A 17,290-nucleotide genomic window follows, 5' to 3' on the forward strand; every position below is an offset into this window, starting at 1 on the left:
TTGTCTCTCTACTGTGCTGTTAAGCAATTGCAATGAGAGTTGGTCAGCTTGTAGACTGTCCAACTTCTACTGCCATTTTTGTTCATCCTCCTTTCCTTTTAAGACTACTGATCTACTAAAGCTCTGTCCCTTTCATTTAAATTTATTTTCTTCTGAATTATTTTCTACTTCTGTCTAATCTTATTACTTAATTTTATCTACCTTTACTCTGTATTTCTGTAATGTACTGCTTTCCTTTACTGAAGGTGACACATCTGCAACACAGTCATTCCTTAAAACTTGCCTCTGTTAACTTTTTATGCTAACCAAATAGTATGGTTTGAAATAGTTTGACTTGTTTCATAATAAACTTGTGGCTTAAACTAGAGAGTGCACACTTCTAGTAACAGGATGTGTCATTCTGTTTAAATCGTAACATCTTTCAGTATGTTTTGTTTCTGAATAACTACATCTAATTGTATGTAACAAATTTCCTACATTTTAAGTAGATAGCAACAGCCATAAAATTGAGAAAGTTCTTTATTTTTTCTCAATTTTTTCAGACAAACTCTATAAAGTATTTCAGTTTTATAAAACCACTCTATGTATTGTAATTTCTGCTTGTCAAGAAGTTTGCTAAATTAAGTAAATGAAAGCGCTAACTTTACTACACTTGTGGCTTGGAGTCATTTGTTTTCTTCATTTGGGGATTTGCAGTTCAGTTTGTGTTTGTTTTTGTGCTATATCATTTTGCTACAGTTAAAAATAGTAACGGACTGTCTAAACTGAGAAACAAAAACCGGCACATGAACAGGAATCAATGTAAGGAACGTAGCTGGAACAGCAAGCCTGGAAATAGCAATTGAATCCACCACAGAATCCACCAAACGTAAAAAGTACTTCTTTATTGCACGATACCCTCGGTATACATTGGTTTACATTTTTTCGAGGGTATCGTGCAATAAAGAAGTACTTTTTACGTTTGGTGGATTTTGTGGTGGATTCAATTGCTATTTCCAGATTTTGCTACAGTTTCCATGGGAAACAACTCAAATCCAAAATTAAAGCCCACTCCACTGGAGCCATGGCTTCATCTGAGGCCTTCACAGGATTGGAAACTGATTCCATCCTAGAGGCAGCTACTTGGTCATCTGTTCATACCTTCACTAAACACTACAGGGTTGGGTCATTGAATATTGCCAGTTCTGGACATAATTATATAAGTTTACTTCACTCTTCAAGACTACAACATAAACTGTAATGTCATAATCCATGTCCACTATGATACTCTTCAAGGTTGACTTTACCTCTATTACCTTTCAGACCATGTCTCTAGTCTGTCACTAACATTCAGACAGTTTTAACTACTTATTGCCAGTTAATGTTACGTGTACTTTTACATACTTCATGTAACTTTGTACTTATACATACTTCATGTAACTTTGAATGTTATTTCAGTATTAACTGTATTCTTACTGATGTAAATTGAAAACCGTCTGTAGTACTGTATTTAATAAACATGGGTATACATAGGAACATAAAAAGACAAACGTATACATAATAAAACATGAAAAGACATCAGAAATAGTGTCTATTCAGTTCATTATCCTCTAGTGACTTTTCTTGCTTACCTTGCCTTGCATCTAAAAAGGGGAAAAGGCATTCATTACTGCTATACTGCTTATATTGTAGACATAATGTTATTTCTATTAATTCCACTCCATTTCTGTCCGTTCTCCTGTGGAGGAGTTATAGCAGCATTTATATTCCGGTGCTTATTTTATAACTTAAATGAAGTGAGAAGATATGTTGGACCCATTCCTACCTGTTCTGAGGTCAAGCAGTATCTGTAAGGGGTTTTGCACATCTGTCCACCTAGGAAACTGGTGGCTCCTCCTTGGGATCTTAGCTTTCTGCTTGAAAAGCTGTTTCATCAGTTTGAACTAGCTCATTAGGCTGAATTGAGATACTTAACATGGAAGACAGTATTAGTCATTGCTCTGACTTCTGCTAGAAGAGTATCTGCAATACAAGTGCTTATGGTGAGTCAGTCCTACCTCATTTTTCACAAGGACAGTGTGTGTTTGAAAAGAAATTCTTTAATGCCTGAAGTGGTTTCAGAGTATACTTTTAGGTAAATCTGTTCACCTCCCTGTCTTCCATCTAGAACCAAAAAAAGAGGGGCAAAAGAAATTTCCATGATGTTCTTGGTGTTTCACTGTTGCAGTTATTACATTTGGGTAATCCTGCTGGCAGGTTACCCTCAGCCGGCATGAATTCCAAAGTCTTGGGTCCTGCATTGGCCGCTGTCACCCCTTCCCTGACGTCAGGTCGTCAGGGGTATAAAAGAAGCAGCAGATGCCATTTTCTTCAGTCTTTCTTGCCACGTGTTGCCTGAAGCAGAAGCAATTCGCAAGTGCCGGTCGTGTTTGAGTTTCAGAACCGAAGTCTTCAATAAAGCTGAGTACCCCATTGGGGAAACTTTTTTCTTGCTCCAGACCGATGTCAAAAAAAGTTAATAATTGTATTACTTGTGGAAAGCAAATACCTCATAAGGATTTTCATTCTTACTGTATTCCTTGCCTAGGCCCTGATCACAACATTTCTTGTCGGTTTTGTGCTAGATTTAACCAATGCACTATTAAGCATCAGTATACTTTTGCTTTAAAGTATTTTGGTAGCAGGTTTAATTATCCTACAATGTCGTCGGATAGCCATCCGACTACCGGAGTTTACAAAGAAACACAAAGAAAAGGATAGAGAAAAACAACCGAGGCCCAAAACCGATGACAAAGCTTCTCCTAAGCCATTCACTGGTTCTCAGTGAGGTGCTTTCGCAGCTCCTGACACCCGCTACTTTCGAGTCTCAGGCCGCTACCGACTCCCAAGTGGAGTAGGCCATGCCGCTGGATACTCAAAGTATTGGAGCCTCGGAAGCTAATCCCTCAGATGGGTCCAGAGCCGCTGAGCAGGTACCGGCTTCTGAGGGTGTATTCAGACCACAACATCTTTACATTAAAACTACTTCAGCTTCAAAGACTAAAGCAGCTTCTAAAGCAAAGAAGCAAACTCATGAGCCACGTGTACAGGCCTCTATGCCCAAAAAACAGATGTTCAAGATGGCCGAAGACCTGATTGCCTTGATCAGGGGTTCCCATCCCCCTCCTGATAAGAGGCCTAGGCAAGAGACTGACTATAAATCTTCAGGTCAGGTTTCTATTTCTTCTGATTCCTCTTCTGATCAGGGATATTCTTTACCCCCCCCCCCCCCCCCATGAGGATTCTGATGCTGGAGAATCTAAACCTTCAGCATCCCCTCCTGAGGATTATTCCTTTGGGGAAACCTTGCATACCATGAGGGAGCATTTTCACTGGGAAAGCCAAGATTTTTCAGAATCTAAAAAGAGGCTCAGGGATTTCATTTTATTACCACAGCACAGGCCTCTAGCCATTCCCCCTGTGTTAGACATTGTAGATGATGATGTGTTTTCGGAGTGTAGTTTGATCCCTGACTCCTTACCTCCAGCTCCTGTTAAACCTGACCGATATTACAGGGTTCCTGACTTGCACAAATTTCTTTTTAAAAACCCTGCTGCTGACCCAGAAACTATTTCACAGGGTCCCAAGGGAGTTGAGGCCTCTACAGCAAAAAACCCAATCCCCTCTGACAGAGATTCAAGGGCACTGGATAGACTGGGAAAAAAGGTTTTCACATCTGCAACTTTGGCTATAAGGGCCTTAAACTGTCAGCTTCATATGCTATGTCAAGTGTCAGCAGCATCTCATGGGATTGCTTAAACAGAAAATTGTTAAATTCTGAATGTGCTGCAAGCAAGGAAATGCAGGATTTATTGCATGCAGCTGAACAAGCTGGAAAGCATACTTTGCAATGTGGTTTTGATTCTTTGGAGGCCTCCTGCAGGGCCGCAGTTACGGATTCTGTAATTAGGAGGCATGCTTGGTTAAAGGAACAAAATCTGCCTGATCATGTTAAAGTTAAGTTACTAGATGCACCTTTATAGCATGATACTTTGTTTGGTGCTAAGGCAGAAGAGGTGTTAAAGAAAATGGAAGACCAAGCTAAATCTATGCAAACTGTTAAGTTTTTACAAGTACAGCCACCTAGGTTTAGTAGACACTGGCCTACAAAAAATTGGTCCTTTCCTGTGTCAGACAGACCTCAAAGGGGCAGATCCAGACGCCCAAGGGGCAGATCCCAGGCGCAAGGTTCTTATAGGTCAAAACAATGGGGTGCTTCTACCTCCAAAGCTGGAGAAGATAAAGCTCAAACATACAGAAAGCAGTCCCAATGACTTTACCCTGCACCAAACACTTATCTTCTGGCAGCACCCTTAGGGGGAAAATTAGCACTTTTTGCTCAAAATTGGCACATATAACCCAGGACAAATGGGTTCTAAATGTAGTGTCACAGGGCTACAAATTCCATTTCCATACTCTGCCAAAGGCAAACGGCAGGCCAGATCTGCCAAAAAATCAATGGGCAGAGGCACAAAAACAAGTTTCATCCCTCATGGACATGGGGTCCATTCAGCTAGTACCAGAGCAAGAGTCGAGACAAGGATATTTACTCAAGACTGTTCTTGGTACCCAGAAAGGACAAGGCCTGGAGGCCGGTACTGGACCTATCTATTCTGAACACATTCCTGGATATTCCAAAATTCAAAATGTTGACTTTGCAGCAGTTTCTGCCCATGCTGGGCAAGAACACTTGGCTTGTGACATTAGAACTAAAAGAGGCATACCTGAATGTTCCAATCAGTCGTTCAGAAGACACCTCAGATTCAAGGCTGGTTCAATACATTACCAATTCTCTGCACTGCCCTTTGGCTTATCTACTGCGCCCAGGGTCTTTACAAAGTGCCTGGCACCAGTAATTGCATTCTGTAGACAGAGGAATACAAATATACCCTTACTTGGACGACTGCCTAATTCAAGTAGAAAAAGACATTCTTCTTCAACATCTGGCATTTGTGAAAAGACTTCTAACATGCCTGTGGTACACAGTCAATGAAAAGAAATCAAAACTAGTACCCTCTCAAGATGTAATACTCCTGGCTGCAAGCTTGAATACAACTGCCCACATGGTTTATCTCACGTCAGACAAACAAAGGCAACTGACTTATCTGTTTCACAATGTTGGCAACAAAGGCCTAGTTATCTGCAAGAAAAATTCTGCAGGCTTTGGGCTTCATGGCATCCTGCATCCTACTAATTCCATATGCAAGACTGCATATGAGGAAACTTCAATGGTACTTAAAAAGTGTTTGGACTCAACATTGCCACAGCCTGGAAACAACGATTACTCTCATTCCCTGCCTGCAACAGGAGTTTCGATGGTGGGCAAAGGCTTGTCACAAGAACAGGGGACAGCCATTCACATTACCCCCAGCCAGGCAGACACTAACAACGGATGCATCAGATTATGCCTGGGGGCCCACATGGCAGGAAGATGTATTCAGGGCACATGGACCTCAAACCAAATGCATCTACATATCAATCAAAAAGAGATGCTAGCTGTTCAAAATGCCCTGACAGCCTTCAAGGACCTACTTCATCCAGGACAACTACTGATAAAGACAGACAACACCACAGTCATGTGGTATATAAACAAACAGGGGGAGCACACATTCTTACCCCCTTCACAGACTAGCCATGACATTGTGGGGCACAGCTTTGACTTATCAAGTACATTTGCAGGCACAATTCCTGCCAGAAAATGAAAATACTCTGGCAGACGAACTAAGCAGAAACCTTGTGGATCCCCACGAGTGGCAGCTGGATCCACAAGTCTTCAGCATGATAACAAGGAAATGGGGATGCCCGGACATAGATCTATTTGCCTCCCCTAACAACTGCCAACTAAAGAGTCTGCACAAGGACTTATCACAGACAAGCATGGAAAGTGGACACCCTATCTTTCAGCTGGAAAAACCTATCAGTATATTTCTTCCCTCCACTGCCTCTCCTCCCCAAGGTACTCCTAAAGGTCAGACAGGAGAAACCAAAGATGATTCTGCTTGCCCCAGACTGGCCCCGCCAGTATGGGTATTCAGTCCTAAGGAACTTGTCTCGTTACCCAGCTTGGACCTTACCTCAATTACCTCGACTACTGTCCCAGCAAAACAATCAGATCCTGCACAGCCATCTCAGAACATTAAACCTGGCAGCATGGCGGATAATGTAGTCCTACAAAGAACACCTCTCAGCAAAGCTGTGATGGATGTCATCCTGGAAACCAGAAGGCCTCCTACAAGAAAGTCTTATGCTGGAAAATGGAAGAGATTCTGTGCTTGGAACCAGACACAAGGAACTGATACAAATGTACCAAATATTCCTCAGATTTTGCAATACTTAACTGAGATACTGGACAAAGGCCTATCATTTTCATCAATTAAAATTCATGCCTCTGCCATTTCAGCTCATTACAATACAGAGCCACCAATTTTTTCTCATCCTTTATTAAAGCAGTACATCAGAGGAGCCAAAAATTTAAGGCCTCCAAGGTGATCACCAATACCTGCATAGGACCTCAACTATGTCTTGGAAAAGCTAACCCTGCCTCCTTTTGATCCAGCTGCTACTGTTGATATAAAGTTTTTATCTTGGAAAACAGCTCTCCTCCTAGCAATTACTTCTGCAAGACGAGTTTCAGAGCTACAGACGCTCATGGCTGTGGAACCTTTTATCATTTTTTTATCCAGACAGGGTCTCTCTGAGAACAAACCCAACATTTATGCCTAAAGTGGTGTCCAGTGTGGCTCTTAACCAAACTATTGATCTGCCAGTCTTTTATCCAAATCCACAGAACAAGGGGGAGAGAATTCTGCACTCTTTGGATGTGCAGAGACAGCTTGTATTTTACTTGGACAGAACCAAAGCTTTCAGGAAGACAGAGCAATTACTAGTGGCATATGCTGCAGGGTCACAAGGAAAGGCTATCTCAAAGCAGACTATCTCAAAGTGGATAGGCCACTGCATTAGTTTATGCTATTCACACCATGGCAAGCCAGTGCCTAAGGGCATTAGGCCACATTCCACTAGAGCTGCAACCACTTCAGCAGCCTTTCTCAGGGGGATACCAACCAGAGAAATTTTTAGAGGTGGCTGCTTGGATTTCAGTGCACACCTTTACAAAGCATTATCATCTGCCATTCTACTCTAATTCCAGGGCAGGCTTTGCCACTGCAGTTCTGCAGGGCCTCATAGCCGCTGCTAATGCTGTTTAGCTCCTGCCTCCCAACCATAGCTTTGGGACTGTACCCAAATGTAATGACTGGAACAGTGAAACACGAAGAACATAGTACAGTTGTGTATACTTACCATAAATGTAGATGTTCAAGTGTATTCACTGTTGCAGTCCAGGTTACCCACCCGTCATCCCCCTTTTTTCTATGGATCTTATCTTTTCTTCTCTGATTTATACAACCTATGTGGTGTATTTGCTTATAGATGAAGGTAACATTTATATTGGTGTATTTGATTTATATATATATATATATATATATATATATATATATATATATATATATATATAATTTAGCTACCCTCTTAAGGGGCACCTGACATCTGGGGCAAGAAAAACCGAAGAAAATGGCGTCTGCTGCTTCTTTTATACCTCTGACGACCTGACGTCAGGGAAGGGGCGACAGCGGCTGACGCAGGACCCAAGACTTTGGAATTGAGGCCGGCTGAGGGCAACCTGCCAGCAGGATTACCCAAATGTAATGACTGCAACAGTGAATACACACTAACATCTACATTTATGGTAAGTGTACACAACTGTACTTTCTGGATGTCCATAGGTAGCTCAAATACTAATTATATAGAACTCAATCCTTCAGGAAAGCTGATCTGCTGTGCATCTCCTATGAAGGGTGAGACAAAAGGGCAACTAGTATCAAAGCAAACAGTTTCCAGATGGCTATCATGCTTTTTCTTTTTTGCTACTTTTACCGCAACAAGCCAGTTTTGAGCAGGATTAGAACCCACTCTGCAAGGGCCTTTTAGGTTCTGTGGCTACTTTCTGGAAAGGGGTGGATGCCAAGTATTCTAGGTGGATAAGCATGGTCCTCTGTTTTGTAATGCTTTGTCAAATTATGTACAGTTTTTTCAGGTCCAGAACGGCCTTTGATAAGACAAGCAGTTGCTGTAATTTAACCAGAGTGACCCCCCCCCCCCCGAAAACTGAAGTGCTTTTGTACTTCATGTACTAGAGGATGATCTTTTTTCTAGGTCTTCATGTCATATCTGAGGATCGTTTTGGCTGTAGAATTGATGGGGGACCAAATCAGGCAGATGACACTGAGCACCAAAATAGCTAGCTACACCTCTGTCCTCCACAAAGGTGCAAACAACATCTTGCTGAACTGGAATGAATGATTGCATCAGAATTCTTTTAAGAAGTAAATGCCTTCTTGTAGGAGCTTCTCTTGAAGATGTGTTGAGATGCTTATATTTCTGTACTTCAGCTTAGTTTTATTTTATCCGGTGAGTAAGGTAATCAGTAGTCTGTGGTACAAATGTTCCTTATTGCTATCTTATTTTATGAAAGCCCTTTTACATGTCCTGGAGATGAAATGTCAGTGCCATTCACACATTATTAATGTACTTGTAGAAAAGGGTTCACGCTGATATGTTAACCTTTGTTGATTAGATCAATTGTATGGTACCCATGGATAAACAAGCAAGGTTCAGAGGCTTATAGAATATCCTAAGAAGGGTTCTAGAAATGATCATAGTGGAAGGTAAAACTGCTATAATTAAAGTAACAATGACTGCATGCAGTGTGTAGACAGTAGTTAAGCTTATACAATGTTCATCTAAAAACTGGAATTCTAGTAAATATTGCTTTCTTTTTGACTGTGGGCTGTCAGTCTTGGAAATTTGCTTTGAACTTCTGTTTATTTTTGGTGTTTCCCTGATAGTGGGAGAAACTACAGATGACATCCAGTGAGAGAAGAAAGATAATGTGCTCTGTAACATTCCATGTTATTGCTATCACCTGTGTGGTATGGTCATTGTATGTTCTGATTGATAGGACTGCTGAAGAAGTAAAGCACGGGCAGACAACTGGTAGGTATATTTGTTTGCTTTTTGTTAAATTTGCATTCAGTATAGTTGGAGGTTACTCATAATTTGAAGTCTAATAGGTTTGTGGTTGTTTCAAAAGAACAGTTAATGCACAAGGAAATGTGTACATTTTGCAAAAGTACAGCTATAGTACATAATGCGATATTTAACAATGAACACTGATCTGTAGTAGTACAATTTCTGTTTCATTTAATCTTCTCAATAAGAATTCAAGCATAGCATATCCAGCATAGATGAGTTGTTTGCATAACATTTTTATCTGTTTGCCTTTGTTTATATTGTTCAGGTTACAGACCTAACCAGAGCCCATTTTCAGTGGGAGCCCTGGAGGAGAGCTTCAAATGCATTACAGGAAGTACTTTCCAGAGGGAATTACATTAGCAGTAATTGTTAATAACAGCAGAACAGGTGAAACTTTCAAGAACAGTAAAGATAGTATGGTATACAGTGGCTCTGAACTCCTATCAACTTGGTAATCGAATCATAAGTTGCGTAATCCAAGTACTCTGCAAAGCAGTAACCAGGGATAACAAAAACAAAATGTGATGGCTAGTATACTAGACAGATAAGATGCTAAGTTACTATTTTGGGTACAGTGCAATTGTTCCATAGCTTATGGTGTCAAGTTCGTGGCAGACTTTCCATCAAGAAGTTTGTTCAATACTTTTGTGTGTGACTTTCTTGGTACCTATGTGTACATTCGGTGTTACTAAAACTGGTAACTGAATTCCTTTCATTAATATAATTTTTAGTTAACCAGATAAAGTGAACAGTTTGTTGTAGGAATACATTTAGTCATAACCTGGGCTACTAGGATAAGACTAAGTGTATGCCTATGTGTAGACATAGTGATTTCTCACAGGAACACCTATGTACTACTGATTATAGACGTACTGCCAGTTTAATACAGCGAGGCAGCCATCATATTTTAAGGAAGTGGGTATATTCTGTACTGCCTGAGAAAATCAGCACGGGCATGGTGAAAACCTCCAGACTCCACACAGATTGATTAGAAATCAGAAGTAAGTCCTTAACCCTGGAGCCTGAGAGATGTGTTATTGTACTTCCCAAAGATGGTAGAAGTTTTTCTCCCAAACTTGATTCATTGCATAATTTCTGTCCGCAGAGGTACATAAAGCTAAGGCACCAAAAGCAAACCTTCAGGGCTGAACAGATAAGTACCCTGATCAGGAAAATTTTCCATGTTTTCATTTTTCTGAGGAAAAATAATTTTTTTCTGTGAATCTATTTTTATGCTAGGGTAATTAATCTTTATGGACTGTCATGACTTGAGGGGATTTTAACCTGTGAATGCTTGTGTGGAAAAACTGTAAAAATCTGTATTTATACCTTACTGTATATTTCTGTAGAATTTATTTCTGTTGAATTTGTGCATTTGGGACATGACATTGTGATATTCAACATTTGATTCCCATTGCACTAACGTAAGCTGTATTGGTCATACCAAACTGCTACTGGCCAGCTTTTCAAAGCTAAAGGGTGCCCTTCATTTGCTCCGTCAGGAGCTTAAGAGGAGCTTCACATAAGACAGTCCCCTGTTGAGGAAAACTTTCCACTAAATATTTTTTTTAAGGAAAACTTTTTTTTCCCTGTGGAAATGTATTGCATTTTACTAGAAAACTGATTTGCAGTCCGATTGTCACATCTTGTCAGGGGGCATTCTGTGATAAGTTTACTTTTTTACTTAAGGTTGTGTAGTATGTCCTTACTGAGCTCGCTGTTGCAGTATTCAAAACTATTGGTTTATCACCACTCCGGTTTGGCTAGAGTACCAAAGCTTAACCTTCCCTGGGTCCATAAGTCTGATGTCTGACCTTGGCTAATAAGTGTAAGGGCTCTATAGACAGATGCATGGGCATAGACCCTCAGACTATCTCACCACCAGACTGAACGCAGGTGGATGTCTGTCACTGATTGTTTGGCCTTTGGTAATGTAGCTTTTTTTTAAAAAAAAAAACAGATGTGTCCCATTGTGGAACCTTCCTTTACTTACCTAAATTGTTTTACTATATCTGTATTGGATGATAGCTAGCAGAGAGAAATGCTTGTGCGGTAGGCAAATCCCATACAAAGATCTTCGTACTTAATGTCTCTTATGCCTGGGCATGGAACACAACTGAAAAGACCTTTTCCATTTGTCAGTCTTTTGTGCCAAAATCTTTACAATACCATCTCTTTTCACTCAACACTTTCTTGGAGACTCATCGTCTGAACTGTTTGGCTCACTCACAGATAGCCAATCCTGCTTCCCCAGATGTACCTCTTTCCCACAAGAAAAAGCTCAAAAGGCCTAAGTAGGCTACTCTGTCTGTCCACTCTGACTCCAGAGCACCCACTGATGTTCCAGAACCTGTGATATGTCTGACTCCATCTCTGATGCCTTCTACTGCGATTCTACCTGAGGCTGGTGCTGCATCGGAGATCCTTACAACTGCGGAACCTACTTCTACAGAGAAAAGAGAAGCGCAGATCATCATTAAGGGTTTGGAGGGCATTCCACAGATTCTAGGGAGGGAAGAGATCCCTGTTAAATTAATCAAGGTACGCAGGGATCCAAACCACCTCACTTGTTTCAGCTGGATGGCACAGCAAAGAAGAAATGACAAAAAAAACTAAGCATGTCACATGTTCTTCGTGTTTCACTGTTGCAGTCATTACATTTGGGTAATCCTGCTGGCAGGTTGCCCTCAGTCTGCCTGAATTCCGAAGTCTTGGGTCCTGCGTCGGCTGCTGTCGCCCCTTCCCTGACGTCAGGCCATCAGGGGTATAAAAGAAGCAGCCGACGCCATTTTCTTAAGTCTTTCTTGCCGCACAGTGCCCGAAGCAGGAGCAGTTCGCAAGTGCCGGTCGGCCGACTCCTGAGATTTTCGTGTTCGAGTTTCAGACCTGAAGTCTTCAATAAAGCTAAGTACCCTGTTGGGGAAACTTTTTTCTTGCTCCAGACCGATGTCAGAAAAAGTTAATTGTATTTCTTGTGGAAAGCAAATACCTCATAAGGACTTTCATTCTTACTGTATTCCTTGCCTAGGCCCTGATCACAATGTTTCTGGTTGTCGGTTTTGTGCTAGATTTAACCAATGCACTATTAAGCGTCGGAATGATTTTGCTTTAAACTATTTTGGACGCTGGTTTAGTTTTCCAGAAATGTCGGATAGCCATCCGACTACTGGAGTTCACAAAAAATGCAAAGAAGGGAGAGAAACAACCGAGGTCCAAAACTGACAAAGCTTCTCCTAAGCCATTTGCCGGTTCTCGGTGAAGCGCTTTTGCAGCCCCTGACGCCCGCTACTTTAGAGTCGCAGGCCACTACCGACTCCCACGTGGAGTCGGTAATGCCTCTGGAAACTCAAGGTATTGGAGGCTCGGACACTGTTCCCTCAGATGGCACCGGAGCCGCTGAGCAGGCACCGGCTTCTGAGGGTGTATTCAGACCTAAACATCTTTACATTAAACCTTCTTCAGCTTCAAAGGCAAAGCCTAAAGCATCTTCTAAAGCAAAGAAACAAGCTCAAGAGCCACGTGGACAGGCCTCTGTGCCCAAAAAAAAAAAAAAAAAACAGATGCTCAAAATGGCCGAAGACTTGATTGCCTTGATCAGGGGTTCCCATACCCCTCCTGATAGAGGCCTAGGCAAGAGACTGTCTATGAATCTTAAGATCAGGTTTCTATTTCTTCTGATTCCTCTTCTGATCAGGAATATTCTCTCACCCCCCCATGAGGATTCTGATGCTGAAGAAATCTATACCTTCAGCTTCTCCACCAGAGGACTATTCTTTTGGGGAAACCTTGCATACCATGAGGGAGCATTTCCACTTGGAGAGCCAAGATTTTTCAGAATCTAAAAAGAGGCTCAGCGATTTCCTTTTACTACCTCAACAACAGGCCACTAGCCATTCCACATGTGTTAGACATTGTAGATGTGTTTTCGGAGTCTAGTCTGACCCCTGACTCCTTACCTCCAGCTCTTAAGCCTGACAGATATTACAGGGTTCCTGACTCTCATAAATTCCTTTTTAGAAACCCTGCTGCAGACCCAGAAACTATTTCACAGGGTCCCAAAGGAGTTAAGGCTTCCACTGCAAAAAATCCTACCCCCTCTGACAGGGATTCCTAGGGCACTGGATAGATGGGGGGGGGGAAAGGTTTACACATCTGCTACCTTGGCAATAAGGGCCTTAAACTGTCAGTTTCATATGCTCAAATATCAGCAACATGTCATGGCATTGCTTAAGCAGAAAATGTTGTTAAATTCTGAATGTGCAGAAAACAAGGAAATGCAGGGTTTATTGCATGCAGCTGAGCAAGTTGGAAACCATACTTTGCAATGTGATTTTGATTCTTTGGAGGCCTCCTGAAGTGCCGCAGGTACGGGTTCTGTAATTAGGAGGCATGCTTGGTTAAATCTGCCTGATCATGTCAAAGTTAAATTATTAGATGCACTTTTACAGCATGATACTTTGGTGTTAAGGCAGAAGAGGTGTTGAAGATGGAGGACAAAGCTAAATCTATGCAAACTGTCAAAGATTTTTTTACAAGTACAGAGACCTAGGTTTAGTAGACACTGGCCTACAAAGAATTGGTCCTTTCCTGTGTCAGACAGACCTCAAAGGGGCAGATCCAGACGCCCTAGAGGCAGATCCCAGGCGCAAGGTTCACACAGGTCAAAGCAATGGGGTGCTTCTACCTCCAAAGTTGGAGAAGACAAATCCCAACCATACAGGAAACAGTCCCAATGACTTCCCCCTGCCTGCACCAAGCACTTATCTCCTGGCAATACCCTTAGGGGAAAAAATAGCACTTTTTTCTCAAAATTGGCACATTATAACCCAGGACAAGTGGGTTCTAAATATAGTGTCAAGGCTACAAGTTCCATTTCCATACCCTGCCAAAGGCAAACAGCTGGCCAGATCTGCCAAAAAATCAATGGGCAGAGGCGCCTGCCAAAAATTCAATGGGCAGAGGTGCAAAAACAAGTCTCATCTCTCATGGACATGGGGGCCACTCAAGTACCAGAGCAAGAGCAGGGACAAAGATTTTACTCTACTGTTCTTGTTACCCAGAAAGGACAAGGCCTGGAGACCTATACTGGACTTATCTATTCTGAACACATTCCTGGATATACCAAAATTCAAAATGTTGACTTTGCAGCAGCTTCTGCCCATGCTGGGCAAGAATGCTTAGCTTGTGACTTTAGACCTAAAAGAGGCATACCTGCATGTCTCAATCAGACAATCATGCAGAAGATACCTCAGATTCAAGGATGGCTCAATGCTTTACCAATTCTCTGCGCTGCCATTTGGCTTATCTACTGCGCCCAGGGTCTTTACAAAGTGCCTGGCACCAGTAATTACATTCTGGGGACAAAGAGGAATACAAATATATCCTTACTTGGACGACTGTCTATTTCAAGCAGAGAACAAGGACATTCTTCTACAGCATCTGGCGTTTGTGAAAAGACTTCTAACATGCCTAGGGTACACAGTCAATGAAAATAAATCAAAACTAGTACCCTCTCAAGAGATAATATTCCTGGGTGCAAGCTTAAATACAACTGCAAAGATGGCTTATCTCACGCCAGACAAACAAAGGCAACGGACTACCTATTTCATAATGCTGGCAACAAAGGCCCAGTTATCTGCAAGAAAAATTCTGCAGGCTTTGGGCTTCATGGCATCCTGCATCCTACTAATTCCATATGCAAGACTGCATATGAGGAAACTTCAATGGTACCTAAAAAGTGTTTGGACTCAACATTGCCACAGCCTGGAAACCATGATTACTCTCATTCCCTGCCTGCAACAGGAGTTTCGATGGTGGGCAAAGGCTTGTCACCAGAACAAGGGACAGCTATTCACATTACCTCCAGCCAGGCAGACACTAACAACGGATGCATCAGATTATGCCTGGGGGGCCCACATGGCAGGAAGATGCATTCGGGGCACATGGTCCTCAAACCAAATGCATCTGCATATCAATCAAAAAGAGATGCTAGCTGTTCAAAATGCCCTGACAGCCTTCAAGGACCTACTTCATCCGGGACAACTACTGATAGACAGACAACCACGGTCATGTGGTATATAAACAAGCAAGGGGGCACACATTCTTACCCCCTTTGCAGACTAACCATGACTTTGTGTGACAGCATTGACTTACCAAATACATCTGCAGGCACAATTCCTGCCAGGAAAGGAAAACACTCTGGCAGATGAACTAAGCAGAAACCTCATGGATCCCCATGAGTGGCAGCTGGATCCACAAGTCTTCAGCATGATAACAAGGAAATGGGGATGCCCAGACATAGATCTATTTGCCTCCCCTCACAACTACCAACTAAAAGGATTCTGCACAAGGACTTATCACAGACCAGCATTGAAAGTGGACGCCTTATCTTTCAGCTGGAAAAAACTATCATTATATGCCTTTCCTCCACTGCCTCTCCTCCCCAAGGTACTCCTAAAGGTCAGACAGGAGAAGCCAAAGATGATACTGTTTGCTCCAGACTGGCCACACCAGTACTGGTATCCAATCCTAAGGAACTTGTCTTAATGCCCAGCTTGGACCTTACCTCAAATACCTCATCTACTGTCCCAGAAAAACAATCGGATTCTGCACAGCCGACTCAGTACTTTAAACCTGGCAGCATGGTGGATAATTTAGTCATACAAAACACACCTCTCAGTAAAGCTGTGATGGATGTCATTTTGGGAGCCAGAAGGCCTAGTACTAGAAAATCTTTTTCTGGGAAATGGAAGAGATTCTGTGCTTGGAAACAGGCACGAGGAAGCAATACAGCTGTACCAAATATTCCTCAGATTTTGCAGTACTTAATTGAGATGCTGGACAAAGGCCTATCTTTTTCATCAATTAAAATTCATGCCGCTGCCATTTCGGCTCATTACAATACAGAGCCACCAATCTTTTCTCATCCTTTACTAAAGCAGTACCTCAGAGGAGCCAAAAATTTAAGGCCCCCAAGGAAATCACCAATATCTCCATGGGACCTCAACTATGTCTTGGAAAAACTCACCCTGCCTCCTTTTGAGCCAGCTGCTACTGCTGATATAAAGTTTTTATCTTGGAAAACAGTTCTGCTCCTAGCAGTAACTTCTGCAAGACAAGTTTCAGAGCTACAGGCACTCATGGCTGTGGAACCTTTTATCATTTTTTATCCAGAGAGGGTCTCACTGAGGACAAACCCAACGTTTATGCCTAAGGTGTTGTCCATTGTGGCTCTTAACCAAATTATTCATCTGCTAACTTTTTATCCAAATCCACAGAACAAGGGGGAGAGAATTCTGCATTCTTTGGACGTACACAGACAGCTTGGATTCTACTTGGACGGAACCAAAGTTTTCAGGAATACAGAGCAATTACTAGTGGCATGTGCTGCAGGATCACAAGGAAAGGCCATCTCAAAGCAGTCTATTTCAAAGTGGATAGGCCACTGCATTCATTTCTGCTATTTACACCATGGCAAGCCAGTGCCCAAGGGCATTAGGCCACATTCCACCAGAGCTGCAGCCACTTCAGCAGCCTTTCTCAAGGGAGTACCAACCAAAGACATTTTAGAGGTTGCTACTTGAAGTTCAGTGCACACCTTTACAAAGCACTGTCATCTGCCACTCTACTCTAAATCCAGGGCAGGCTTTGCCACTGCAGTTCTGTAGGGCCTCATAGCCGCTCCTAATGCTGTTTAGCTCCAGCTTCCCAACCATAGCTTTGGGACTCTACCCAAATGTAATGACTGCAACAGTGAAACACTAAGAACCTAGTACAGTTGTGTACACTTACCATAAATATAGATGAGTGTATTCACTGTTGCAGTCCAGGTTACCCACCCGCCATCCCCCTTTTTTCTGCTGGAACCTTTCTTTCCTTCTCTGATTTATACAACCTATGTGATTTATTTGCTTGTAGATAAAGGTAAAGTTTATATTGGTGCATGTATTTTTATATATATATAAATTTTGGTTACCCTTTTAGGGGGCACCTGACATCTGGGTCAAGAAAACTGAAGAAAATGGCATCGGCTGCTTCTTTTATACCCCTGACGTCCTGACGTCAGGGAAGGGGTGACAGCAGCCAACGCAGGACCCAAGACTTTGGAATTCAGGCCAACTGAGGGCAACCTGCTAGCAGGATTACCCAAATGTAATGACTGCAACAGTGAATACACTTG

The 17,290-nt window shown here is 42.2% G+C and overlaps 1 protein-coding gene across 2 annotated transcripts in view; it reads left to right on the forward strand.

Moving 5' to 3' along the window:
- The window catches only part of MARCHF8 (membrane associated ring-CH-type finger 8), a 1,077,645-nt gene that overhangs the window by 935,864 nt on the left and 124,491 nt on the right, over positions 1-17,290 (forward strand). For both annotated transcript variants that reach the window (XM_044056360.1, XM_044056361.1), the window contains one exon: positions 8,925-9,072. In XM_044056360.1, coding sequence (XP_043912295.1) covers positions 8,925-9,072 — 148 coding nt within the window. The remainder of the gene's footprint in view (positions 1-8,924; positions 9,073-17,290) is intronic.

The sequence above is a fragment of the Protopterus annectens genome, chromosome 14.part0 (genome assembly GCF_019279795.1).
Source record: "Protopterus annectens isolate FY-2018-M chromosome 14.part0, PAN1.0, whole genome shotgun sequence".
In the NCBI taxonomy this organism is placed as follows: Eukaryota; Metazoa; Chordata; order Ceratodontiformes; family Protopteridae; genus Protopterus; species Protopterus annectens.